The following is a 27216-nucleotide window of genomic DNA, read 5'->3' on the forward strand; positions in this document are numbered from 1 at the left end:
TGTATATAATCTTAGAGCAGATATGGGAGGAGGCCATACCTCCCAGTTTTACTTATTAAAGTAATCTATGAAGGGTTGCCAAATTAGGTAAAACTGTTTAACATTATCTCTCAATGAAAATTTAATTTTCTCCAACTTTAAATGATACATTGTGTCTCTTAACAAAGCAGAATGAGTTTGGGGGGGGGGGCTTTATTTTTCCAATTTAGAAGTATAAGGCATCTTGCAAGCAATGTTATAAAACTCAGAGCACGAATTTGTTTATTATTTAAGTATTTAACTGTAGCTACACCAAATAGTGCCATTACTTGGTCTGGGGGGAGCTGTTTTTTAAAATTTAATAATAATTTAATAATAATTTTAATGCCGATGGACGAACGGACGGGTGGATGGATGGATAGTTACTTACTGGGTGAATAAAATGTGCAATGCTGATATCATGGCCAACAACAGACATTGGTCTACCATGAATCTGGGTTAACACAGGTGTGGGTCACCAGGTTAGCTGGTCTGACCTGTTAACCAACACCAGTGACAGTGCAGTCCTTTGTCAGAGCACACAGCTGATGACGTGCCAGCCTCCTAATACTGCTTTGTGTTTTAGCTGCCCCAAATAGCACAGCAGGACAATGAGAAGAGCACGAGGCATGTGTTAAGGGGTCATCCAACACTGTAGGTGCTCTATTGTTTTGTTCACAGTCACTGATTTAAACAGACTGAGCTCAGTAATTACATAGAACTACTGCATGACAATAGACAGTAAATGTTTCTTTGAATTTAAAATAGTGGTTCGCACTATTGCCTCACAGCAAGAAGGTCCTGGGTTCAAATCCACAGAAAGGATGAGGCCTTTGCGTGTGGGTACTCCAGCTTCTAGGAGTTTAGGATAACTGGTGAATCTAAATTGCCCATAGGTGTGAATGTGAGTGCCCCTCTGCGTTGGCGCTGTGGCAGACTGGCAACGTGTCCAGGGTGTACCCTGCTTCTTGTCCTATGGGGCTGGGATAGGCTGCCAATCTGAATTAGATGAGCAAATAAAGATGGATGGAAAGTCATCAAAGTTTTGTTTTTCAGCACAAGTTTAGATATTTATATGGCGGAAATGTCACATAACTGTGTTTAAAAATGACTTCACACAGAAATTGTCTAAGTGCACAAAGAAACCAACAGTTCTTACTGTGAGACAAATAATAAAAGACGCACAACAAATAATCAGTTACTCACAGGAGAGAGTAGATTACTCAAATGATGAAACAACAGCAATGTAAAGCCTGACATTCACAGAAAATATTCATCAAGTGCCCATCAACTACTCCTGTACTCTGTTGATGTTCTTCTTCATTAGAAACAAACTGTACGCCTTTACTGTCAGAAAAAAGCAAAGAATAGATCTAATGTGTCATGATGGCGTTATTTCATCTTTTTAGCAGCAGCACTCCCTGACCTGCACGTTAAAATGTAAAAGTTTGCTTTGCATGTTGAGCTGATCTTGTTTGATGGAGGTGACTAGGCTGAAGTCTGATGTAACCTGAGCAGGGTTAGCTTAAGTCAGGTCATGGCGAGGTCATCAGCTGGTCATATGAGAGGTCAGAAGTCAGGTTGGTGTGCATTGGTTGTGGCTGCTAGACGCACTGCCAGACACAGTAATCCAGACAACAGCTGAGCACTGTTACCGCTACTTTATTAAGGTCAGCCTTGATGAAGCAGTCAGGGATTTTTTCCTTACTTATTTTGAACGCCTCCTTTTCTCATAATGAAACACAAATAGCTCAAAATGTAAAATAAGCATGCTCAGACCTGCTATGACTGTTTCATAGAGTTAACAGTGAATTTTGTCGTATCAAGATGGCTTTGATTCTGAGAATTTAGCGCTTTTTTTGTTATGAAAGAAATGACGTGTAACATGTAACATTTGACATGCTGAAATGCAAACTCTGCACTGTGTGTTTTAAAGCAGCATTAAATGATTTTGAGCCACTTGGAGGAAACTGAAGAAAATGTAAAGCAAAACTCTGACACATTATGTTCTTTTAATGTTGGCACGATGTACATGTCAGTTAGCATTTGTGTTTACATGTATAGAGAAGCACTACAGCATGGTTAGGACCGTTTTCCTTCTCCTTTTAGCTCTGGTGTTAATCTCCAACAATATCTGTATTCATTAGTAGAAACACAGCTTTAGGTTTCTAGCTGGTAACTTTATTTTTCTGCAAAATTAAAAGGATAAACACATTTTATGAGAGTGGAGTGGTCATCAAATCAAAACAACATGCTAAAAGATAATAAAAATGTTCTGTAGAGCTGGAGGAAGCTGCAGGGCTCTCGCTATGAGGTCCCTATTTCAAAATTTACAGTATTTTATCAACTGTAAATTTTATTAGTCCATAATTCCCAGAACTTCCTGGTAAAGAAGAACTTATTTATTCACATCTAGCAAAATATTTGGTTTTGTTAATGAGGTAAATGTGCGTGCAGGGCCAATAATGAACAGCCATGGTTAGCCAATTAGACCCATGCTCTCTTGTCTTGAGAGCCATCGTTATGACACTGCCGGATTGGTGTTATTGCTCTGGGGTTCGTTGGTGATCCCTTGTCTGTTTGAGAGAACAGTGGAGGTTTTAAGTGGTGCTGAGGGGCAAAGTGAGATGACACTGAAGTGCTTGTGGGTGACCGAGGCTTCACTTCTTTGCCATCTGTATTTTCTGGCCTCTTGTCATTAGCTGCACTAGTTCTAACCGTGGTCCCAACACTCGCCTTCGTTTGAAAAAGTCCACCATTTGGCACAACTCCATCAGCAGGTTTTTCATCTCTGGGGCCATTCACCTTTGAGCTTCCACTTGGGCTGGATCGTCTGGTTAAAAGAATATCAGTGTCTTCTGTCACCGTTGCCACTGTAAAAATGCTGTTTTGCTCTCTATTACTTATCTCCTCCATCAGCATCTCCCTCTTCCTCCTCCACCTCAGCATTGCTTTCACAGAGTTCACCAAATCAACCAAACTTAACAGGACTGATAAAAACGTAACGCAGAGCATGAAGTTGAGCATCAAGTTCTTTTCTGTTGGTCTGGATATGTAGCATTCAACTCCAGATGTGCAGGGAGCCTCATAACAGAGGAAACTCTTAGGAATCGACAAACCAAAGAGAAAGAACTGGGCTGCGCTAAAAATAGCTTCTAGAAGAATCCGTAGAATTATTACTACGAAGTAAGCGCCGTAGAAGCGTGGCGCTCCCACGCATGACCTTCCAAGTGGGAGGTCATGAAGCAGGGCTTTATGCGAGGACGGCTCTCTCGAGGATTCTGAATTCTCGCTGCAAGGCGAGCCTCCTCGACTCCTGCCCCAGTAGAAACCTCCAAAATAGGGACATGACAAAACTTTGTGCATGATGTAGGTGGCAAACATCAAATGGGGAAGACCGAGAAGAGTAAGGTGGAAGAGCCAAAGACGGAGGACAGAGACGGGAGCAAATAGGTCGAAGCACAAGTTAGAGCAGCCTGGCTGCATGGTGTTACAGTTAAATCTGTCCTGTTCGTCACTAAAGAGCGTGAAGCCGGCCAGGAGGAGGACAGGCAGACGGAAAACCAACATCAGTATCCACCAGGTTTTGCCTGTAATGGAGATGGTGAATATGTGTAAATATGTGCTATCAAATCTTTTCAATGCCTAATAAGAAGCTGTATTTTTTTATTAAGTAAAGTTAAATACAGCTAAATAAGCATATAATGTATTAATGTTAGTAATTTAAAAATAATAGCAACAGTAAATTGTCGTGTTAGTGATAAATTATTATAAAGCACCCGCTTATACACAAATAACTCATGAAAACGTTTTAATGATTTCACTCGTTAATTTGAATATTCTGCCACACCGACTTACCAATAAAGGACACATTTTGATTTATAGTGATGAAGAATATCTCTTTTGCCCCCATCATCCTCATTGTTCAACGCCTCTTTTAAACTGGCAAGTCCGACTTCTGATGATGTTTCGAGGTGACGTCCCCTGAGTTGCTCTCTCCTTTAACTTGCTTCTAAAATCACAATGCTGATCCTCAGCGCTTCCCACTAAACACACTGACCTCTAACGCGCTGATAGTGCCTCTTACCCCTGTCTGCAGAGCACAGGACCTGCGGAGGGAGCTATTCTTACCGTGCTGCCATCAAAGCATTGTTGGGACGTCTAGGTACAAGTCAACTTTACTGGAAGCTGGCCGTCACACTCATACATGGCCAGGTTTGTTATTTGTTAATCATCCGCTAAAGTCACACCACAAAAAAATTAATTTGATACTAATTAGATAACACTGGAAGCATAATTACAACATGACCATAAAAACATAAAAAATAATTAAAGGACAACGACTTATCAAACGAGAATATTTTGTTTTATTAAAAACACAAATCAGTCACATCCATAAATAACTTAAATTTAACCTGTTTCAGTTTTTGAACTCTTTACACACTGTACAAAGTTAATTTCCAAAATAACTACACTATATTTCTATATTTTACTGGTTTAGCGTTGAGACACTGAGGTGAAAAGAAACATGGAAAAAATTCATATCTTGCCCAAATGAGAAAATCCAAATTACAAAACCATGTTTTTAAAGATTAAGCAGTACTAGCTTGTCATGATTAAACACAGGGATTCAAGACACCCTTTATCAAGGACACGTTGTTGATGATCAAAGACTACCAATCATACATAGTAGATGAGACCTGTGTTTACTTTGCTTCTAATAAAAAAAATATTTGGGGGTATGAGAGAAGAACTTTGTGGGATTTGAGGCATTAGATATTTGTGAAGTTGCAGTCATACAATTAATACACTTTTCTTTGGTTCATATTGTTATTTAGTAGCGTGCTATCTTACTAACATGTCCTGTGAAAACTTGTATAACTACAAAAATGACCTCATCAAACACAAGGAAAACAGCTCTCTTTTTTGGCTTACCCCTATATTTGAGGAACTTTGGGTTTCACAGGGTTTGAGAAGTTGCAAAACAGAAACCCTTTAACCCAGACATGTCAGCAAGTCCTTCAAGCATCCATCCAAGAACATGTTAATACTGTAAATAAAGACAGTAGCCAGGGTAGGATACACTGAGCATGAAGCTCATGAGACCGGGGCTTTTTACCAGATTTTCCAGATGAACAGTAAATGTGATATATACAGTCAGTAATGCTATAATACTGAACATATATAAACAAAGGAATGTTGGGTAGCCTCCTCACATCTGCAATAGATCAGCATCCAGTGGTCAGTGCACTTGTCAGACCAGTTATGTCATTCTCTTTGTTTGAAGTTAGACATTAAATTTTACTTGACTATAAAACATTTTAAGTAGCAACAGCACATTTGAGTTTGACAGTAAATGTATTGTTTTGTTAAATGTTCAGTACAAAACAACTTTCCATCTTTTCACCTATCTTTTCTCTTTTTTTCCCCATTCAGCCAGTAACAAAAATGACTGTGTAGAATTTGACTACAACGTCTATAAAGACGGTTCACTGCAAGAAATGTGGATTATTTGGGATAATAGGAAACATGTTCTCTGAAACATGTGTTGCAGATACTTTTTCGATGTAATGTTAACACGTAACGTAACTTCGTCCAGTCCTACCCTGGACTGGCAGCCTTTTTCTGCAACACCTCAAATAACCACTAGATGTCAGCAGAGGGTCGTGCTGTCTCCTGCTTTTGAATTGGTGGAGTCATGTTACTGAAGGAAAACCCTGGTGATTTTTGCTATACTGATACATCTATAGGGATACTTTAAATGTATTCTAGCCCTTTCTTTCTATGGTGTTTATTTCATTATCTAATCTCATTTATCCTCCCAATAACCGAAATGAGGAGCATTACAGTCAATCGACATATCAACCAGACTACCTGAGCATAAAGAGGTACACTAGAACTGTAAACCTTGAATATTTCCAGAGAAGAAATCTTTATTCTTCCTCCCATCAAAGAAATAAATAACCAGTAGAAAGTCCTGTGCTACACTACTAATTGCCAAACACAGTTGAAAATGTTGAAAAGTACTTAAATAAATAATACGCAGGGTTATCTGAAAGACAGGTTATTCAGAATCTCTGAAGCTAGTTAAAACTGAGATTTGTCTGGACAAAACCAGAAAACCAAACTGGGACTTTTTACACTGAGACAGGTTGACAATGCCATGTCCTCAAAAGTTTCAGACCTTTGTCTTGTCCTGGATTTCCTTTATACTCCAAAACTAGAGTTGTCTCCGAATGTCTTTGAATGGTTGACGTGGCAACCAGTAACTCCCTTCCCTCTTACAGTACAAAAATATCGAGGCACTATGAAGGCATTAAGTTAAAGTAGAAACACGTCTTGTTCGCTTAAACTGTAGTTTGCGATTCTTGACTCCAGGTCCGTCGGATGGTGCCAGGTTACACTCGCTGTTCCAGAATGTAGCTTTGCATCCTGGGTCCATTCACACTGACACACTTCCACTGAGCACAAACACACGTTTTCTCCTTCAGGCAGCGTCTGTAGCACGATGTCACTCTTCACTATATGACAGCATATTAGTGGTTAAGAGAGGATTGCAGGAACCCATCGGATCCCGCATAGATTGTCCATGCTCGCCGAGCGCTTCCTGGCAGCTTTCCGCACGTCTTTGTACTTGTCATCACATAGCCTGGAGATGGCCTGCAAAAAGGGCATAAAGGAATTTTAAGATATCGTTGTCATTTGGCTGCGTGCAGGGCTTTAATGTGATTGAAGCATTAGCGTTTCGGTTTCTAGAAAACTTTTCAAATCTTGTTTAAAAGTAAATAGTGGAATTTGACGCCCCTTTACACATTTTCAATACACCGGAAGATCTGTAAAGGTAATTGTCCTATCCTGCTAAACTTATTTTTTTCTTCCCCTCTGCCTCTTAAAAGGGAGTTTTTCCTTCCTGCTGTTGCCCAGTACTTTGCTCGTAGACGGTCGTCTGATTATTGGGGTTTTCTCTGTATTATTGTGGAGTCTTTACCTTACAAAATAAAGCACCTTGCCGCTATACAAATAAAATTGAAAGCCCAATCAGCAATTAGTTGCCCTGATCAGTCAGTGACACCTCCAACATGCACAGTCTCTTTCAGCCAGCAGGCTCTACAGGAGCAAAGTCTCTCCACGCTACATACAGTGGGGCAAAAAAGTATTTAGTCAGCCACCGATTGTGCAAGTTCCCCCACTTAAAATGATGACAGAGGTCAGTAATTTGCACCAGAGGTACACTTCAACTGTGAGAGACAGAATGTGAAAAAAAAATCCATGAATTCACATGGTAGGATTTGTAAAGAATTTATTCGTAAATCAGGGTGGAAAATAAGTATTTGGTCACCTCAAACAAGGAAAATCCCTGGCTCTCACAGACCTGTAACGTCTTCTGTAAGAAGCTTTTCTGTCCCCCACTCGTTACCTGTATGAATGGCACCTGTTTGACCTCATCATCTGTATAAAAGACACCTGTCCACAGCCTCAACCAGTCAGACTCCAAACTCCGCCATGGCCAAGACCAAAGAGCTTTCGAAGGACACCAGGAAAAGAATTGTAGACCTGCACCAGACTGGGAAGAGTGAATCTACAATAGGCAAGCAGCTTGGTGTGAAAAAATCAACTGTGGGAGCAATCATCAGAAAATGGAAGACATACAAGACCACTGATAATCTCCCTCGATCTGGGGCTCCACGCAAGATCTCATCCCGTGGGGTCAAAATGATCATGAGAACGGTGAGCAAAGATCCCAGAACCACACGGGGGGACCTGGTGAATGACCTGCAGAGAGCTGGGACCAAAGTAACAAAGGTCACCATCAGTAACACACTACAACGGCAGGGAATCAAATCCCGCAGTGCCAGACGTGTTCCGCTGCTGAAGCCAGTGCATGTCCAGGCCCGTCTGAAGTTTGCCAGAGAGCACATGGATGATACAGCAGAGGATTGGGAGAATGTCATGTGGTCAGATGAAACCAAAGTAGAACTTTTTGGTATAAACTCAACTCGTCGTGTTTGGAGGAAGAAGAATACTGAGTTGCATCCCAAGAACACCATACCTACTGTGAAGCATGGGGGTGGAAACATCATGCTATGGGGCTGTTTTTCTGCCAAGGGGACAGGACGACTGATCCGTGTTAAGGACAGAATGAATGGGGCCAAGTATCGTGAGATTTTGAGCCAAAACCTCCTTCCATCAGTGAGAACTTTGAAGATGAAACGAGGCTGGGTCTTCCAACATGACAATGATCCAAAACACACCGCCCGGGCAACAAAGGAGTGGCTCCGTAAGAAGCATTTGAAAGTCCTGGAGTGGCCTAGCCAGTCTCCAGACCTCAACCCCATAGAAAATCTGTGGCAGGAGTTGAAAGTCCGTGTTGCTCGGCGACAGCCCCAAAACATCACTGCTCTTGAGAAGATCTGCATGGAGGAATGGGCCAAAATACCAGCTACTGTGTGTGCAAACCTGGTAAAGACCTATAGTAAACGTTTGACCTCTGTTATTGCCAACAAAGGTTATGTTACAAAGTATTGAGTTGTATTTTTGTTATTGACCAAATACTTATTTTCCACCCTGATTTACGAATAAATTCTTTACAAATCCTACCATGTGAATTCATGGATTTTTTTTTCACATTCTGTCTCTCACAGTTGAAGTGTACCTCTGGTGCAAATTACTGACCTCTGTCATCATTTTAAGTGGGGGAACTTGCACAATCGGTGGCTGACTAAATACTTTTTTGCCCCACTGTAATTGGTTCTTTTTAGTTAACGAGTTTTAATAAATGCAGTACTTGGCTTATCCCTTTAGTTCCCTTCTCTATGTTGTTAACCCTGAGAAATAATTGTGGCAATCGGGCAACTCCTATATTTATTGGCTTTGAGTTTCTTTATTTTCATCGATTACTAATCAAGGGGGAAATGTAGTAATTTGATGGATAGAAAAGAAAGAAAAAGATTCGGATGGAAACCTTAACGGTGACGTCTCACCTCCAGCTTTTGAGCTTTCTCCCTGCTGAGCGGCTCCAGGGGGAAGCTGAGGTTGTTCGACTCTGAGAGAGATCGCAGGTCAAAGTAGTACTTGGCGTAGACGCTGGACGGCACGTTGATGTTGAACTGCAGCAGCTCCAGAAACTGTCGCTCCAATTCGTTCCTGGTCGCATGATCATACAATTTCTGTGTCAGTGCGCTCCCCCAGTGACTTTTTAAAAATGATATCAAGAAGATATCCTTGAAACGGCTCCTTGAAATCACAAATCATCTTTCAAAGTTCAAAGTTAGGTGTTGTTGGGTCTTTCATTCCCTTTATGTATTTATTTGAAACCTTGAGGATTTAAATCTATGACTTGATGAAGAAGCTTATCACACCAAATCTCATGAGCATCATTCCGGTTTTTCTCGGGCTGCTTGTCGTTTTCTTTTCTGTCTTTTTTAAAATTTTGACTCAGTCCCCAACCTACTCCCAATTCAAACCATAAACCTTGAATAAAATCCTAAATTTCAAGACCATTCCCATCCTTAATGCTAATCACTCACATGTCCTCCACTGTGATGTCCTTGAGAATCTGACAGTAGTCGACATTCCAGACAGCTTGATCATCCCAGACTTTGGAAGCCAGCAGGATAGCACCCAGAACGATCCTCTTCCAGTTTCCTGGACAGATGTCAATCTCTGCATAGGTCAGGAGCCTCTCCAGATAAACCTGCACAATCACATGGATAAAGACTGAAAACTAGATAGAAAATCAAAGCAGCAGATAACATGGAAAAAACAGTTTATTAACAGAACCTGATTTGATCTAACTAATAGAGTTGGGGGGTAAATGATTGGGTTTTTTTCCCCCTGTATGACAAACTACATTCATCACTGATCTCTCAGAGCCCACAATAGTCACATGCATCACAGTAGTTATGATGCATAGTCTCATCAACAATTTGCACACATGCCTGGGTTGTCTGAACATATCAGGCTGCAATTTCCCGGGGGCCTAAACACAAACTGTGTGCGCACAACTGAAAGGTCCATCTTATCTCACCTTAGGGGGGCAAAGTGTCATGAAGATACCTTTTTTTTTTTTAAATGCATTATTTAATGGCAATACACAAATAAGCCTCACCAGTGTGACAATTGCACACTCAGCAGTGAGCTGAGCAGCACTGAACAGTGTCCTGACAAAACGATAAATTTGCTTCTGCTCCGGATCGTGTTGATTGTAGTCCGGTGGAACCTCTGATTTCTGGATAAATGAAGGGAGGCAGAGATTGGATAAAAGAAGAACAACCATCAAGGAAAGTGAGAAAAGTGGATGATGGTGGATGACAATTTTGCGAGGAGGAAGAAAAGCCAAAACAGAGAGTAGGGTGAGAAAGACAACAAGGCATAAAGAAAAGAGCGCAAGTGAAAATGAAGCAACAGACGGTAAGGGTGAGAGCAAAAATAAAGTGTTTAAAATGGGAGAGAAAAAAAATCTTAACACACAGAACCAGAGTCTACCAAGGTGCAATAAAAATACAACAGAACATCTGACACAGGTTTGTCAAAACGAGCAGCAGGATAGTCAACAGATTTAAAAATGAAATTGCTTATCTTACCGAGAGAGGGTGAAGCTTCTCATCAAAGATATCTAATAGCGTCCCACCGTCTGCATCTCTGAAAAGGAATAAAACATTTATTTTTCCTCTCTTCTATCCGTCCACTTTCTCAAACACTTATCCAATCCAGGGTCAAAGAGCCTGGAGCCTATTCCAGTTATCATAGAGCGAAAGGCAGGGTACACTTTAGTGTGCTAGCCACAGTGAGCTACTACCGTAGCAAAAACAGAGATGTTCACAAACTGTAAATGCCATGGAGTTTTGGGTAAAGAGATGCATATTAACTATTTTAAAGTAGGCTATTATGGCTACGTTATGGATAAAGATCACTGCAACTGAAACAGTTTCAAGAAGAGTTTGAACAGTTTGAAGCTTCCTTAAATCCAAAAACACAGATCACTGTCACAGAAGTATACACTCGTCAAGGTCCTGCCCTTTGTAATTACGTGGGGTTTGGAATTCTTTACGTGTTATTCCGGGACTTGAAGTTTAGATTTTTGTTTTGGTTTCCAGATTTTGTTTAGCAACGTCCTTATTTTTTCCCTCCTGAATTAGTTTGTTCTTAGTTATTCTTTAGTGTCATGTTTCGCGCCTTCTTGTTTCAGTTCTAGAAGTTCTTCATCCTGTTATATTCTGATAACTCTTATGTCTTGCATCCCTCACATTGAATCCTTCAACAGTCCAGACACCCTTGACACTGTGAGAAGATTAAACATAAGTACAGACTTCAAACTGTGCTGAATTTTAAATGTAATTTTGTGCATTCATCATAAAAAGTTTAAAAAAGACAAAGAGAAGCACAAATAAAGCATCCAGAATAGGCAGCAGTTCTGCATTTAGATTTTGGGATAAACTGAATATATTGTCCTTGATATCAGATGCCCAGATATTAACTGGCAGTCTTTAGGTAACACGAGAATCCTTACCTGTTTTTTATATGGTAGTATATTGCCAATGCTACACTGTAGACAGAAAGAAATGTTTATATTAATATCAGAAAAGCATGTAGGTTTAAAAAAATATATAAATGTTTCCTTCCTGGTGTTACAACCATTTGATGGTGTATTTGAGGTTGGGCTGGCTGACTGTGTTGTCATCCAGGAAGATGGTGGAGCAGGAGCTGTATTTGCGCCTCAAAGTTCCGTGCTACAAATACACAAACACACAAACAAAAGACTGTTATTAGAATTCACATGTTTTGGTCTCATCTATAGCATGCAAGGGTAACGTGCACAAAAAGAATAAAGAAGAAGAAAAAATATCATGTTTCAATTTTTGCAGTGAAGCAGAAAAATCTGTGCACTCACATTATTGATGAAGAGACTCTTTCTTTTCTCCCGCACTGTAAAAATAAATAGAAGACATTCAACATCTGTATTTTTTCCTAAAATGCCAGAAGCAAAAAAAAAAGCCAAACACAAAGCCCACCAAATGTAAAACACTGTAAAACACAGTAAACACTATTAGCAAAGTGTTAATAGCAGCTAGCAAAAAAGGTTGCAATAAATTGCTGAGAAAAGACAGTTAAAGGAAGTGTTAAAGGGTAAAAGTAAAGAGTGAGCTGCGACACAGAGGCGGAAATGTGCAGTTTTGCCACTAGATGGAGACAAAGTTACACTACTCACCAGTCCTGTATGCTACCTCTGGAAAAAAAAGAGGAACCAACAGCCTTATTTCTTTGCATGAGAGTCACTGATTCATTTAAAGAAACAAATGGCATACATTGTAGGGCAAAGCAAAACATCCTCATAAATGATCATCAAACAAACATTTGTAATGTCACAATGTTAATGCTTAAATATTCTAATATGGTTTGGGTTCTGATAACAGTGAGGGCATCCTTGAGGGTCGCGAGATACATCTAAGGCAGGGGTGGGCAATCTCAGTCCACGAGGGCCGGTGTCTCTGCAGGTTTTAGATGTGTCCTCGAACCAACACAGCAGATTTAAATGGCTAAATTAGCTCCTCAACATGTCCTGAAGTTCTCCAGAGGCCTGGTAACGAACTAATCATGTGATTCAGGTGTGTTGACCCAAGGTGAGATCTAAAACCTGCAAACCTTGCCCACCCCAAAATAAATCCTTACAAAAGAGGAAATCCCTGATAAAGTAATTTATTGTTGCTTTTTGTCTCACTTGTGTCACACATTTTGGCTTTTCTCTGGGAACAGTGTCAGCACTTCAAGTACTAAAATAAGTACCTGAGACAAAAAGATCACTCTTTCAGTAAACTTCTCCTGCAAAAGCAATCTGTCATAAGCAGCTGAAGAACTTGTCCAACATTTTTATGCTCATAAGCCAAGTACTATGAATTTTAAACAAAATACAGAGCTGTGCAGTCATGAGCCATCACTCATTTATTAATATTTTGCTTTCAAGGAGACAGATGTGTAATTCTTTTGAAGTGGCCTCAGGCAATAGTTTTCCAGTCCTTCTAAAGGTCTTCTTTTTTCTTGTCTTTAGACACTGGCTGCTTTGTTGTCGCTCATTTTTAGTTCAGCCTTTGTATAATGATTTCTGTATAAACCAGTTTTAAATTGTATCTGTAGGCACATTGTTAGTAGCAGTCTGTTACAAAAATGCATAATTTGTTCTCATCTTATGCGAAACTAAGAAACATGCAGTAATAAAACTGTAGTGTTGCACCAACAAGCAGGGGCATAATTTTCATGGGGGTTAGGGGGGTTATGACCCCCCCCAATAATCAGACCCAGCCAATATAACCCCCTCAATAAAATTATGAACTATCTTGCATAAATAGGCTGTTGATTTTCTTTACTCATTTCAGGTATTACCAGCAAAATAGTTGCATGTTTAATCATCTGGGAATTTACCCAGATTTATTTATTTATTTAGACAGAGATCTTGACCCCCCCAATGTTCAGCACAAAGTTACGCCCATGCCAACAAGGTCATTCCCAAAAAGAGGAGAAGGGGCAATGACAAATGGACAACAAACATAACAAAAGGCAGCCAATATCCAAAGATGCCTTTTGTAATATCCTTCAGGGAACTTGGGTTCCTGAACACCACTTAAAGAGTAAACTCTCTTTAAGTGGTGTTCAGGAACCCAAGGCTGTGCTGAAGAATAAAGGTGGTCAAATATTCAAACACTGGCTTTCAAGCACACTGAATAGCACAAACTCTGTTTTTGTCTTATATCCTGTATTTCAATGTGAATTTGCACGTTTCGGTAAAATGCTGCATGTTTTTTTTTGCATTTTTCTAACTAAATATTAAGAAATGAGGTGTTGGTTGAGACTTGTGCTCAGTCCTGTATTAAAGGATAGAGCTAGTGTTGCATCGTATTTTTAGTACAAGAGATAATATGAAAAGACCAAAAGCAGACAGAGTTAAAAACAAATTGCAAATACTGCTTTTATATTTGGAGCATTTCTGGATAATAGCAGATAATAACAGCTCAGAGGCACAAAGGCTTACATCACTCTGTGACTACATGAGCAATATCAGCAAGTATAATTTATTTAACACTGATGTCTTTAGGGGATTCTTTGACTTCAGAAAAGAAAGCTATAAAAGCACCATTTTTTTTGTTTAAAGCCACAAAAAAGATGGAGTTTGTTTCTAAATGTTGCAGATATTAAGCAATGATTATATTTTAAAAAACTCACACATCTCACATCATTTTATTCCTTCTTTGTTTGGAGGGGGAACATCAATCAAATGTCACTTGGAAGTTCTCTACATGAACAAGTTCATACGCATGTGCAAAAAGAAATTCAATCCAATATAAAATATTAAAAAGCAATAAAAAGCAAGCATCTTTAGTTGTTTCTGAAATTCCAGCAACAACAACAATCTCATGCTGGGACGTTAATGGATCTTAGCAACACTTTCTCTCTATATGTGCAAGCTTTCCCCAACAGGAAGCTAAAAGTCTGTCTTAATGCAACAGCACAAATTCAGCTGGCTGCAAACATTTCCGTGATCAGAGCTGCTGTGTGCACTGTGTCCAGACTTTTCCCACACCCTCTTTATTGTGACTGCATTTGAGCAACTTGCAGTGCTGATAACAGGAAGTGCAGCGTGTCAAGCTGTCAAGGTTTTTGTCTTGTTGTATATAATTACATCAAAACTAAACACTGGAAACCTGTTACATGTCTTTCAGCTCCTCCCTTTAGGGAACATCTTAGCAGATCTTCTGTCTCATATTGTCCCTAACATTTTTCCTTGTCACACAAACCCTCTACATGTCCTCCTTCAGTACATCTATGAATGTTCTCTGCGGCCTTCCTCGTCTCTTTTTTGTCTGGCATCTCCACATTCGCCATCCTTGGAAATCATAATATGTTCAGCTCCACCTCCTGTCTTCTTGCCGTCGTCTCCAAACCATACATCGTAGGTCTCACTTCCATCTTGTATTTCTTTCACTTTTGTTGCTGTCTTTCTGTCATAAATCACCTCTGAAACTCTTCTCCACCCGCTCCACCCTCCCTGCAGACTCTTCTTCACCTCTCTTGTGCACTTTCTGTTGCTTTGGATGTTTGACCCCAGGTATTTGAACACATCTACCTTCAATAACAACTGACTTTCAAACCTCTTCTCTCCGCTGCATACCTCCACCTCTCCAGGCTCTCTTCCACTTGCTCCTGACTCTCACTAAAGATCACAATGTTGTCTGTGAACATCATAGTCCACGGAGACTCCCGACTAACCCTCCTCTGTCAACCTGTCCATAACAATTGAGACAAAAAGGGACTCGCAGCCAATTCCTGATTGAATCCCGCGCCCACCTTGAACCCATCTGTCATTCCTATCATACACCTCACCACTGTCTTGCTGCCTGACTTCTTCATGCAGTACCACAGTTTGTCTCTTGGCATCCTACCATATGCTTCCTCTAGATCTATAAAAAGACACAATGCAACTCTTTCTGACCTTCTCTATATTTCTTCCTCAACTGAGTATCAAATGTAACAAAATTATTTAATTACCAGAACCAAAAAACCCTGATAAACAGACAAATTTCCTGTTATGTGAAATTCTATTTAACCAAGCCACTCACCGTCATTCTGTGATTTGCTGAGGAATATTGTGCTCGCCCGTGGATGGTCTGATGGATTGTACTCCATATTCAACTCTGTCAAAAACAAAGAGCAAAGAATATGTAGGCCTTCCTGAAATATCAAAGATGAGCAAAAAAACCCAAAAAACACGACAGTAGAAAAAACACAATGTTTTTCGGTGCAGCATTCACACATGCTCCAGACATATGTTCTGTTTATTTTGCACAAATGCTAAACCAAGGCTACTACTTTTAGCGGATTCACAATGGGGTCCCACAGCAGGTAGCCCTGCATGTTTCATGTTGTAGATTTCTATGCAGGACGCCCTTCATGAGGCAAACCCCAAAAGGATGTGTGTCTCCTCCCAGGAGGGATCTTTTGCTTGTTAGTCAAATGTGTGATCTACTACATTACCAAGTTTAACCAACTTTGGTGTATAAACTAGAGATGGCACGATACCACTTTTTTATGTCCGATACCAATACCGATATCATAAATTTGGATATCTGCCGATACCGATATGAATCCGATATAGTGTGTTTTTTAATCAATAAAACGTTTTTTAATATCTTGCTGCATTTTGTATAAGTTTATACTCAAGTTTAAATAAATAACAACACTAAATCTATTCTGTTATACCTGTATGTAAAAAATACAACAAAATATTTCATAGTTCAGCAACACTGATCAATCTAATAAACTTAAACCTACTCTATCCTCCCTGTTCTGGTATTTTAAAGAGTACTTAGCAGAAATATTAAGCAACCTAACTAATAGGGTTGCAAACTCCCAGCAAAAAAAAATAGGGAACCACCCTCCTCATGATGCTTAATCGATGTAATCAAATTTAATTTGATGCAGGGGGAAAATGCACAGAAATAAATTATTTTTCAAGAATAATTAAATAGATTCAACATCTTTCTTCAACAGATTTGCAGACTGCACAGATGGTTCCTTCCCAAAGGAAAAAGTAGTATAGCTTACTAGGGTATATTAGAATTAACAGTTACTATATACAGTAATGGACTTATATATATATATTACATCAGATTAAAACTTTGGGTGTAAGAGTCAGATAATTATTTATTAAAAGCTCGACATTTTAAATGAGAATAAGAAAGAAAAGTATGTCTTTGTGCCCCCTTTTCCCTGTTCATGCCTTATCGTCCCCCCCCCCCCCCCCCCCCCCCCCCCCCCCCCCCCCCCCTTGCTAAACTTTGCTAGATCCGCCCCTGCACAGTTACCAGCCGTCAGCTGCGTAGAAAAAGATCCTGGTCTAGAAAGTAATATTAAATAAATTCTAACAACAGCTTATCAAGCTTAAACGTGCTGCTGTTGTTCAGCCGCTGGTTTCCTCTTTCTGGTGCAAAGTGGGCCAAAAACTAAGAAGAGAGACGGACTCACGATAGAAATGCCGATCAGCTGATCATTGATCAGTTTCACGATTGAAGTGGGAGCAGGAGAGAGAGAGAGAGGCAGTCGCTCCATATATTGGTTGTTAAGCTTAACGCTGGAATGCTTTACAAACATTCAGAGATGAACTTACACACTTGCTTTACTTCTCTCTGAGATAACTGCTGGTTTGGTAGCACACAGCTGCTCTATCACGTGACCACACTGCTGCAACGTGCTACGGTTAGGAGCCGAGTTACGCCGTGTAGCAAGTTTTGTGAGGTGCTTTTTTGATATTTAATGGATCGGATTACATTTTTTATTTCTCACCGATATCCGATCCAGGAATTTGGGTCAGTATCGGACCGATACCGACCCAAATTCCTGGATCGGCAACGTACACAGCACAGCAACACAGCACAGCCACAGCAACGTAATATCGGATCGGTCCATCTCTAGTATAAACTGATATTATTATCAATATATTAGCATGCAAATACTTACATGTTATAGGACTATAGATTCTTACTGATGCCTAATACTGCAAATGAAATTAAACTAAAAGGCTGCTCAGAGAGCTCTCGCTCCTCCAAGCTCATATTTTGCATTTTTAAATGAATTGTAATATTTTCTCCCTCTGTCCACGTTTCACCTCCTTGCCAAAATTCTGGCAATCAGCCGTGCACCATTGGCCGACAAGCAGTCATCACTATAACACACCTCTGGTCAGTCTCCTTTTTTTGTAGTGGCAGAGAAACCAGCAAATAAGAAGACTCGCTCATAAAGGATGACTAGTTTAGTCTGATTTAAATCACAGGCGTTACTCTTGTAAGTCTGTGTGCGGTTTTTGTTTTGTTTTTTTGTTCCTCTACTCTAATAAATCCGGGCATGAATCATTCCCATCCAGACCTAATCTGGATTGCGTCATGGCCTAAAGGCATGGGCCAGCGAGGCATTTGTGCGCGCATATTATACAGCAGAAGGACTCAGAACAGATGCCAAAAAATCCTTTCATGCCTCGTTCGTTGCCGATAACATCAGCTACTCTGACAACAGAGAGCACAGTTGTTATGAGTGGGAAGCTTTCTCTCTTCAGCGAGCGATCATTTCCACACCCAGCACATCTAAAAACAAATCCCGGCATTCGAAATCACGTGCGTAACAATCATGTGCATAAATAATTGAGAGTAATTGAAGTCAAATGACAAAATTGAATAAGCAACACCAAAAATGATACAGGTACAGCATCTGCTATTAATCACTTGTAACTACAAATCCTGTAGTGTCCTGCAACAAATTAGAAACGTTTTACGAGCCTGTTTTTGGTGATGTCAGCTTTTAAACATTCCCGGCATGCAGTCCCCTACAATACGACAGGAAAAGCCCCAGATTGAAATCCAGACTATTTGATTATAATGCAGACAGCAAGAGGGACACATGGTTGATCATCTGTCCCAGCCACAGCAACTGCTGGACTACGAATGACTGCTGGTAAATTAAAATGAGAACAAAACAGCTGTGACACTGCAGTAACAGTTACAGTAACAAATTAAATTGCTTGAATAGCTTTGTACAGGGAGAAACAACGTTCACTTATTACAGCAGTTCTGCAAAACAGCAAAGACTTTGACAAACACTTCCTGTTGTGTGCAATAAAATAAAAAGTAAAAATAGCAAACATGCAGGTAGGATTTACTAAAAGCCTGTTATATAAGTCTGCTTAGTTTAAGCTTTTTCTGTCCATAAGGTAACAACTGAAGTTCAAATGAACTCTAGTCTTAGGCCAAAAAAACAGCATTAACAGATGAACTGGTTGATGCCAAAAGGTTAGGCTAATCAACGATTCATTTTATTCATGTATTCCAGAATAATATTAATCGAATTAGGCATCTCCTAATTAGTTCGGGCTGTGCTGCTGTTTCCCCTGCTGCTTTCTTACAATATACAGCTGCACATGTGATTTGGTCTCGCCAAAAGCCTCTGAAATCCACCAGGGTGAATGGACCCAGCTTGGATTAGATTTGTGTCACGTTAGCACCTTATGTAACAGTAGTCAGGAGTAGTTTAAATGGTAGCTTAACTGGTTTTCAATTTGTCTGAAACTTAAAAGAAAGCATGCCAAGAAAGCACAAGGGTGCAAAAAATATACATATAAACTTTAGCCCAGTGAAAACAGACACGGGACAAAAAAAAACACATTAAAACATAAAAAAAGAAAGAAAAGTGTGTTTGTGTATTTGAGAGTGAGTGAATGAGGCTTGTAGTAAGAAAGAGTAGGAAAGCATTAAGTAGCAGTCCATTCACAATATATTTTAGTCAGGCCATGATGCATGAGAGCTGTAGTTTGACTGCATTTGTGATCACAGACTTTGACCTGTTCCCAGTATGTCAAAGTCATACTGCCATTTCTATAAAGATCAGACTTAGCAATTTATTTATTGCAATTTATTACTATTAGGAACCACACACACACACACACACACACCTTTGTATCACGGTGGAGTGATTTCTCAAATGTACCACAGCTGTGTCAAATATATGATGAATGCGTCAGTTTGAGTCTTCCAGTCACACACAGCTAGCTCTGCTTTTTACTGCATAGAGAACAATGGTGGAGCCACAGTCAAGAATCTTTCCAGGAAACCAGTAGGCCTGGGGCAAGGCCACATTAGTCAGCAGGACTATAAAATATAGCAAAAGAAATCTATCCATCCATCTTCTTCTGCTTTTCCAATTCAGGGTCGATGGGAGGCTGGAGCCTATCCCAGCTGCAGTAGGGTGAGAGGCAGACTGGTGTCCAGCCTTACACAGGGCTGACACAGAGAGACAACCGCTTTCACTTTTCTAGTTGTTTCTGTGGTTCAAAGATGATGTAACATTAAACATTGTTGGTCTCACAAAGTGTTTTTTGACTAGCAGAAGCACTTCTGAATCAATCTCACAGGACCTCTAGCTCCCTCTAGGCCAACCTGCTGGATTTCCCGAGGTGTACAGTAGCTGGTGTCATGTGTTGACACATGATATTCACCACCTCAAGTAAACTTAACGGAGAGTTGTGGTCTGCTTTGGCACACCGAAACAGGAGGAGCTCAGCTAACCTATCAGCTGGCAAACTTACCTGTCTGTCTCACTACTCTTACATAATGAATTAAAAACAGGCACAATGCTTTTAACAGGCCAGTCCACTACTGCACTACACTGTTTCCAACACTGTCTGTTTTGCTACTTTTTAAACCTTTTTGAGGAAAAATTATTGCAAAAAGTATTAATGCGTCAATTTTTGTAGAAGTACGTGTTATATTGGGAGTATTGAATGTGGCAGCCTCAGCAACAATGTACTGCTGTTTTGTTTTAAGGACACATTACTGCTAATAATTTCTCCAATTCTGCTCTTTAAGTCCAACAACTTTCTATCTAATAGCCAAAAGCTCAGGCAAAACAAAAATCTTCTGGTCCTTTTCATCCATTCAAGGTAAATATTTATTTTTATGCCTTTAATAATGTTAGTTTTACCACTGAATCTAGATGCTAAGGGTTACTGTTTAGGGTTACAGCTCATAAACTGAAACTTATAGGTCCATCAGCCTATCATATAAAAATGAATTTAATAAATGTTCAGACAAGGTTTTTTGGTTGTTTTTTTTTTTAATTAATTGAAATCTTATTGGATGACTTTCAAATAATAATTTGAGTTCTTCTTGTGAAGCACATACTGATGTTTATCTTGAAAGTTACTTCACACATTCATTTTGACTTATTTTACTTTATTTTTTATCTGTATTGCGGCATTTAAGCTTCACCCATGACTTATTATCTTATGACCATGTTTATACTAAGAGCAGCTTTGCCTCTGTTAACTTTAGAGCCTGCCTGAGCAGGATCTAAAGTTCACTGTTATGAATGTGATGCCACTGTTATTGTTGGAGTCTGTGGTAGCATGAAAACTCACTCGCTCCCATGCAGAGAGTAATTCTGGTCACTGTTCAGTCATGTGTATTCTTTTTTTCCTCTTAGCAGCGTTGTCTAAATTCATGTACTGTACATGAATGTGTTTAATAATAAATAAATGCTGAGGTGAAATCGCTTTCTGAAGGACCTTACCCACATTTCAAACAGCAGAGTAAGGGATTTCTGAGTACCAGCATCTCAGGAAACTCTGCATCAAGTAGGGTATGAAGTTTCCTACAAACCTGCTCTTCATCAGATAATGAAACACAGAGCGGCGCCATGTTGAATAAACTGTGATAGGTCATATGACCACAACCAGTGATGATAATATTCAAACAGAACCACGTATTACATTGGAAAAATAGTTAATAAATGAGTCATCTGCGAGTAATACATATTGTCTTTGCATGAGTTATGAGGCTAACTAGAAAAACATAAAGGAAACCTATAAGAACGTGAAGAATTACATCTCGACAAATCCAGAAAAGATATATATATATAATGCCTGAGACAATATCTAACAGTATAATCTTTGATACACCTGAATAGACATGTTTTAAACCTATTCAACCAATTAATGTGATTTATGATGGCGCTGACCATCTTTATCAGGCCTTTTCATTGCGTGATGAAGAGAGGGCACTCTTAAAATGTCCAACACCAGCACGTGCATTAAATTCAAAAGATTAGAGTTCTGCAGTGTGTGAGCAGTTTATTCTTTTCTATGTTAGTTTTGTTTTTTTGGTCCTTTTTTCATTTTTTTTGGTTTTGTTTTAGAGTTGTTTTTTCCAAAACTCCATCCACTATTTGAACGCACACACACTGACCACTGGCTTTGAGTGGTATCAGACTAAGTTAAACAAACAGGACTTGCACACACACATGGCTTTATATTCCCAGGAGAGAAAGGGGGCGCTCCCTGGGAAAGCACTGATAAGCTTAAGCATAAGCACACACACAAACATATACACACACAATCACATCAGTAATGCTATAGGGACTACTATGGACAAAAGTCATAAAGTCAAAAGTCATTTATTGGAGATAAATGATCTGACTTTCAGGAGTGGGACCACACCTCCAAACACGCCCCTTCTGGGTCTTATCTAATCTACAGGGTGGGCCATTTATATGGATACACCGTAATAACATGGGAATGGTTGGTGATATTAAAGTCCTGTTTGTGGCACATTAGTATATGTGAGGGGGCAAACTCCTCAAATGGGTGGTGACCATGGTGGCCATTTAGAAGTCGGCCATCTTGGATACAACTTTTATTTTTTCAATAGGAAGAGGGCCATGTGACACATCAAACTTATTGGTAATGTCACAAGAAAAACAATGGTGTGCTTGGTTTCAACGTAACTTTATTCTTTCATGAGTTATTTACAAGTTTCTGACCACTTATAAAATGTGTTCAATGTGCTGCCCATTGTGTTGGATTGTCAATGCAACCCTCTTCTCCTACTCTTCACACACTGATAGCAGCACCGCAGGAGAAATGCCAGCACAGGCATCCAGTATCCGTAGTTTCAGGTGCTGCACATCTCGTATCTTCACACCATAGACAATTGCCTTCAGATGACCCCAAAGATAAAAGTCTAGGGGGGTCAGATCGGGAGACCTTGGGGGCCATTCAACTGGCCCACGATGACCAATCCACTTTCCAGGAAACTGTTAATCTAGGAATGCTCGGACCTGGCACCAACCATTCCCATTTTATTACAGTGTATCCATATAAATATGTATCCATATAAATGGCCCACCCTGTATATATGACCCCCAGTTCTACAAGCTCTTCGTTCTCGTTTTCATGCCCCACCCTTGCTCCCCTTTTTCCAATTCTTTCACTTCTTGACTTCTCGCTAGCACACGGGGATCTGCCAGGCCCGGGAGCCGCCGTCAGTCCACATCGAGGCTTTCCCCAAACCGCAGCTCAATTCTCGATTAAGCCATTTGCCTTTAAAACACTGGCAATCCTAAAATAAGGATGTGGGCCCAGCTAGTAAATTAAATTTTAAACTTTTTTTGACCATTTCAGGATTCTCATTCCCAGACAACGGTGCATCACTACACTCCCAGTGGTGAGTGTTTCAATTCACTGCAATCTCCTTAACAAAAGTAAAATGAATAAATAAAACCAATGCTAATCACACCTTCATTGTACAAAACACCTCGATCTGTATTTCATAACATGCTGGGTTAACGAGAGATTAGTCAGGAAGCTATGCACGAAGCAGTGAGCTTAACCTTATTTTCAGCTTCGTGTAGCATCAATCGCACATTCAGGCCAAGATATCACAGACTGAACCTAAACATATTGGCATATTGCTTCATCGTAACACTTTTATTTATTCCCTCCTTTAATGATGACCAAATTCTATAAGTACTAGTTTGGGAAATGAGTTACAGCAAGAAAGATAAAACCTTTATAAGTAAACGTGTTGTGGAAGACTTGGCAGAATTTGAAGGGGATCGGTCACAAGGTATAATCAGGTGACATGTCAGTTTGAAAGTGCTTTTGATTCTGATTAGCTTTATAGTCAAGAGTTGACAGCTTCCTCTAAGTCCTCATTAATTTAAATGAGACTGTCTTTTAGGAGTTTTCTGCCTCAGGAGCTCAAAGCAAGCAGACCTTTCTGAAGTGATAATTAGTGGGATGAGGTGGTCTTGATGTGTAGTGGCAGACAAATTGCTCTCTCATTACTAGTCAGCAAGCCAAACCAGTACTTTCTCCTTCAAAGCGACCCTGAATGGACTTTTTTTTTTCTCCAAAGGAAGAATAAGGGCGCCTAGTAATCTTTTTCTTTGTTTTAGAATATTTTAACTCCTTTATCTGAGTCGTTTCAGCTCTGCAAACATGTTGAGCTGAGCCAGTCATATGTCCCTGAGGAAACACATGACTGCTAGTGCTGTAAAAATAGTAATGCTTCTTGATGTGGAAAGAAGTGGATATAATGAATGTTGTGCCACTTCAGCAATATTTTGTAATGTTACTTTTCTTACTGTTTTTTTATTTTGTTACACAATTTCAAGAGAAAATAGAAATAAAATATCTGAAAACTCATTTGTTTTCATCTCTTCATATACTTTTTTTGCATTGCAGTGCTTTATACCACTGTTTGTCAGAGTCGTCACCACGTTGTTTCCAGATCCTGGGTTCTCTCTCACGTCCATCGAGTCCTCATTGTCAAGAATTAATCCTGATTTCTACACACAGAAGTCAGATGACATTTCCCAAAGCAAAAGAAGAAGAAAAAATGATATTCAGATAAAAATTATAACTCAACTTTTCAAACGTGACTTCCATTTGGTAAATTTATATCTATTTATACACATTTTTGCATTGCATGTGCTTTATAGCAGAACTGGCTGCTGAAAGCACTAAAAATGTGTTTCCTGGCTAAGTTTCATTTACTGATGGCACACCCATGTCTACATCAATAAAACAAATAAGTCCTCTTCCTCTTATGAGAAAGCTTCACAGGGCAAAATGTGCTGTTAGTTTAGGCTGCTGTGAGCACATGAGGAGCAGCTGATTTGGTTTTTTTAAGGATCTCAGTTGGTGTGTGGTAATAATGAGACACTTAATTAAAGATGGGTGTATTCATTTTCCTGAGACCAGTTTATTTATCTTGTTGTTGTTGCCCTGTACCCTTCCCACACGAACTAACCACTTGATTAGTCATCTTTCTCCATAGTTGCTCCATTTTAGACATCAGTGCAAGTATACACTCACCAAACACTTTATTAGGTACACTTTGATAGTACTAGGCTGGAGTTTGCCTTCAGAGCTATTTCTTTGTGGCATAGATTCAAAAAGTTGCTGGAAGCATTTTAAACTGATTTTTGGTCTATGATATGACGCAGCTGTCATACTGTTGCTGCAGATTGGCTGATGTGATCTCCTGTTCCACCGCATCCTAAAGGCTCTATATTGGATTAAACTCCGGTAACAGTGGAGGACATCTGAGCAAAGTGAACTCATTGTCGTGTTCAAGAAACCAGTTTGAGTATATCATCTCATCTGTCCTCTTCTTTATGAGAATAATCTTCGTGTGTCTCATTTGACTGCTCTGGTTTATTATCAGCTGACTTAACTTTACCTTTTTTTAATGTTACACCTCACTACTGGCTTAAAATGAAGTTAAAATTGAAATCATGTCTTGCCTGTCTGTGTAGCTTTGTTCTCAGTCTGTGTAAAGCAGAAAAGAGAAACAATAGAAAGAGCCCCAATGATTAAAATGTATGGCAGAATAAAAGAAGAGAAAAAGGCTGGAAGACAAAGACAAACTGTGTGTCTGTTGATTGCAAGTAATAAATAGAGGTTTAGAGAAAACTAAGGAGGTAAATTGGTAAAAGGATAAGCTTTTGGTTTTAGATTTTCAGTGTTTCCTACTCACCTCTCTAGTGCCAAAATCAAAAGATTAAGCATATTATTACTTCACAAGTGCACACAACCCAAACAAAAGGAGGCTTTATTTCAGTTAGGGCTGTATGGCCCTGCACAAAGTCAAGTCGCAGAGCCACGTCTGTCTGCACTTAACCTTTGCCCCTTCTTGTCATATTTTCATCCTTTTATTCTATTAACCATTTGTGAACCTTGGTTGACAGTGTTGAGTTAAGACCTAAATGACAGCGACCATGATCTTTACCTGCTAAGACGTGGACAAGGAAACAAATGTTCTGCTATTTTATAGATGTAGATTATGCAGATATAAATGTAAAATGCCTTTGAGTAACAAACATATGCATATTTGCTTTTGCATTAGGAGATATATATTTAATGATAACATAATAAACTACCACAACACCAGGTTCATCAGACTACCTGAATTTGCTCTAAATCTTAAAAAAAAGAAAAGAAAAGAAATATATATATATTAGGGGTGCAACAATACTCATATCGATATTGAACCATTCGATACAGTGCTTTCGGTTCGGTATGCATATGTATCGAACAATACAAAATTGTAATTTATTTTATCAACTTTCCTTCTGACGGTGCTGTCTGTGTTGAGCGCTCAGTGGATCTGCGCTCGACAGTGCAGCCTAGGCGGAGTAGTCGAACGCAGATTCACTGAGCGCAGGGCAAGCTAGCAGACAGAAGTTAAGCTCCTTGCAACATGGCAAATTGAACCTCCCCCACCCTCATTCAGATCTGGCGTTTGGAACTATTTTGGTCTTCATGTGAAGTATGACCCTGAAGGTAAGCGCGTCATGGACAAAAGTAAAACAGTATGTTGGATGTGCCAGCAATGCTCAATTACATTGGTGGGAACTAGTGTGTTAGCGCAGTTAGCTCGTTAAGTGTTGGCCGTCCAGCCCCACTCACGGCGATCTGCGGTAGCTCGTTAACGGAGATTTGCCGTGTTGTGGCGTTAACGTCATTTCAGATTAACGCTGACAGCACTAGTGGGAACACAACGAATATGACTGCACATTTACGCCGACATCATCGTAGTGCAAAGACAAGTGGAAGCAGACAAAAACAACAAGCACGCATGCTACAAACTTTACCCGAGTCATTTAGACAGCTGTTAGCACATGATTCTCCTTATGGGGACCTGATATGTTTAATATGCTGCTGAGAATATAGCCCAGAAGAAGCGTATAGTATAGCTTTTATTTTGGAAAGAGCCATTTCTCTGTAATAAACTCTCTTTTCCAAAGATGAGTCATTTCTCCATCAGATAGATTTATTTTTTTTATTACTTTGTTGTTTCAAAAGTAAAATAGTATGTTGGATGTGCCATGCAATGCTCAATTACATTGGTGGGAACTAGTGCATTAGCGCAGTTAGCTCGTTAACATGTTGACGCCGTCCAGCCCTATATATATAACTTTTTTTTTTCCCTTCCACCCCCCATACAAATAAAAGCATGTGAGTTGATGTGTGATGCCTTACAGGAACAGAAAAACTTGTTTTAATAGAGAAACACAGACAGCTTTGTCTCTCATTCTCACTTTCTTTATCTTTTCCCTCCAGGACTGGTGTCTCGCTATATATGAGAATGTTTTCACAGCACAAACCATATGTCAGTTTCGCAACATTTTAGCTTCTATTTCAGGCTTTAAGCCAGCTTTATCCCTCGTGAGATCACAACAGCTAAAAAAGTACAAATGTGAAGGAGCACTGGGCCAGTTCAGCGTGAATAAGATAAAAAGCAGCAATAATCAGTGTCATGTGACATGCTTATCTTTAAATCTGGTGTTATGAAGGTAGATTCCTAACCAGTGTAAGGAGAA

General features: G+C 39.7%; 3 protein-coding genes and 1 long non-coding RNA gene across 5 annotated transcripts in view; 1 reads left to right on the forward strand and 3 right to left on the reverse strand.

The window, feature by feature from the left end:
- Positions 1 to 9: 9 nt before the first annotated feature.
- Positions 10 to 4267, reverse strand: LOC146497257 (gap junction delta-4 protein-like). Its single transcript, XM_085140481.1, has 2 exons — positions 3877 to 4267; positions 10 to 3608 (listed from the first exon to the last, which is right to left on the reverse strand). The coding sequence occupies exons 1-2, from the start codon at positions 3938 to 3940 to the stop codon at positions 2506 to 2508; spliced, it is 1167 nt and encodes a 388-aa protein (XP_084996607.1). The 5' UTR covers positions 3941 to 4267; the 3' UTR covers positions 10 to 2505.
- A 738-nt stretch (positions 4268 to 5005) lies between these two features.
- Positions 5006 to 27216, reverse strand: part of LOC146497258 (cyclin-Y-like) — a 28114-nt gene continuing 5903 nt past the window's right edge. The window contains exons 2-11 of one of the 2 annotated variants that reach the window (XM_085140475.1): positions 15627 to 15701; positions 12227 to 12244; positions 11909 to 11943; positions 11653 to 11747; positions 11528 to 11563; positions 10602 to 10659; positions 10127 to 10246; positions 9546 to 9712; positions 9000 to 9162; positions 5006 to 6678 (exon numbers count right to left, since the gene is read on the reverse strand). In XM_085140475.1, coding sequence (XP_084996601.1) covers positions 6562 to 6678; positions 9000 to 9162; positions 9546 to 9712; positions 10127 to 10246; positions 10602 to 10659; positions 11528 to 11563; positions 11653 to 11747; positions 11909 to 11943; positions 12227 to 12244; positions 15627 to 15701 — 884 coding nt within the window. In that variant the 3' untranslated portion in view covers positions 5006 to 6561. The remainder of the gene's footprint in view (positions 6679 to 8999; positions 9163 to 9545; positions 9713 to 10126; positions 10247 to 10601; positions 10660 to 11527; positions 11564 to 11652; positions 11748 to 11908; positions 11944 to 12226; positions 12245 to 15626; positions 15702 to 27216) is intronic. The other variant, XM_085140476.1, reaches the window with a different exon arrangement.
- Positions 20376 to 25780, reverse strand: LOC146497259 (uncharacterized). Its single transcript, XR_014870599.1, has 2 exons — positions 22898 to 25780; positions 20376 to 22832 (listed from the first exon to the last, which is right to left on the reverse strand). It is a non-coding gene; the product is annotated as an uncharacterized LOC146497259 (long non-coding RNA).
- pard3ab (par-3 family cell polarity regulator alpha, b) overlaps positions 25993 to 27216 on the forward strand; it is a 373665-nt gene continuing 372441 nt past the window's right edge. The window contains exon 1 of the mRNA XM_085140456.1: positions 25993 to 26176. Coding sequence (XP_084996582.1) covers positions 26165 to 26176 — 12 coding nt within the window. The 5' untranslated portion in view covers positions 25993 to 26164. The remainder of the gene's footprint in view (positions 26177 to 27216) is intronic.

The sequence above is a fragment of the Neolamprologus multifasciatus genome, chromosome 18 (assembly GCF_963576455.1).
Source record: "Neolamprologus multifasciatus chromosome 18, fNeoMul1.2, whole genome shotgun sequence".
In the NCBI taxonomy this organism is placed as follows: domain Eukaryota; kingdom Metazoa; phylum Chordata; class Actinopteri; order Cichliformes; family Cichlidae; genus Neolamprologus; species Neolamprologus multifasciatus.

What these genes read in the sequence shown, in the direction of transcription:
- LOC146497257 (XM_085140481.1), bottom strand. Translation starts at nt 3,940, where the DNA reads ATGAGGATGATGGGGGCAAAAGAGATATTCTTCATCACTATAAATCAA. An exon ending in TCAAAATGTGTCCTTTATTG is followed by an intron (nt 3,609 to 3,876) that starts GTAAGTCGGTGT and finishes TCTCCATTACAG; the next exon opens with GCAAAACCTGGTGGATACTG.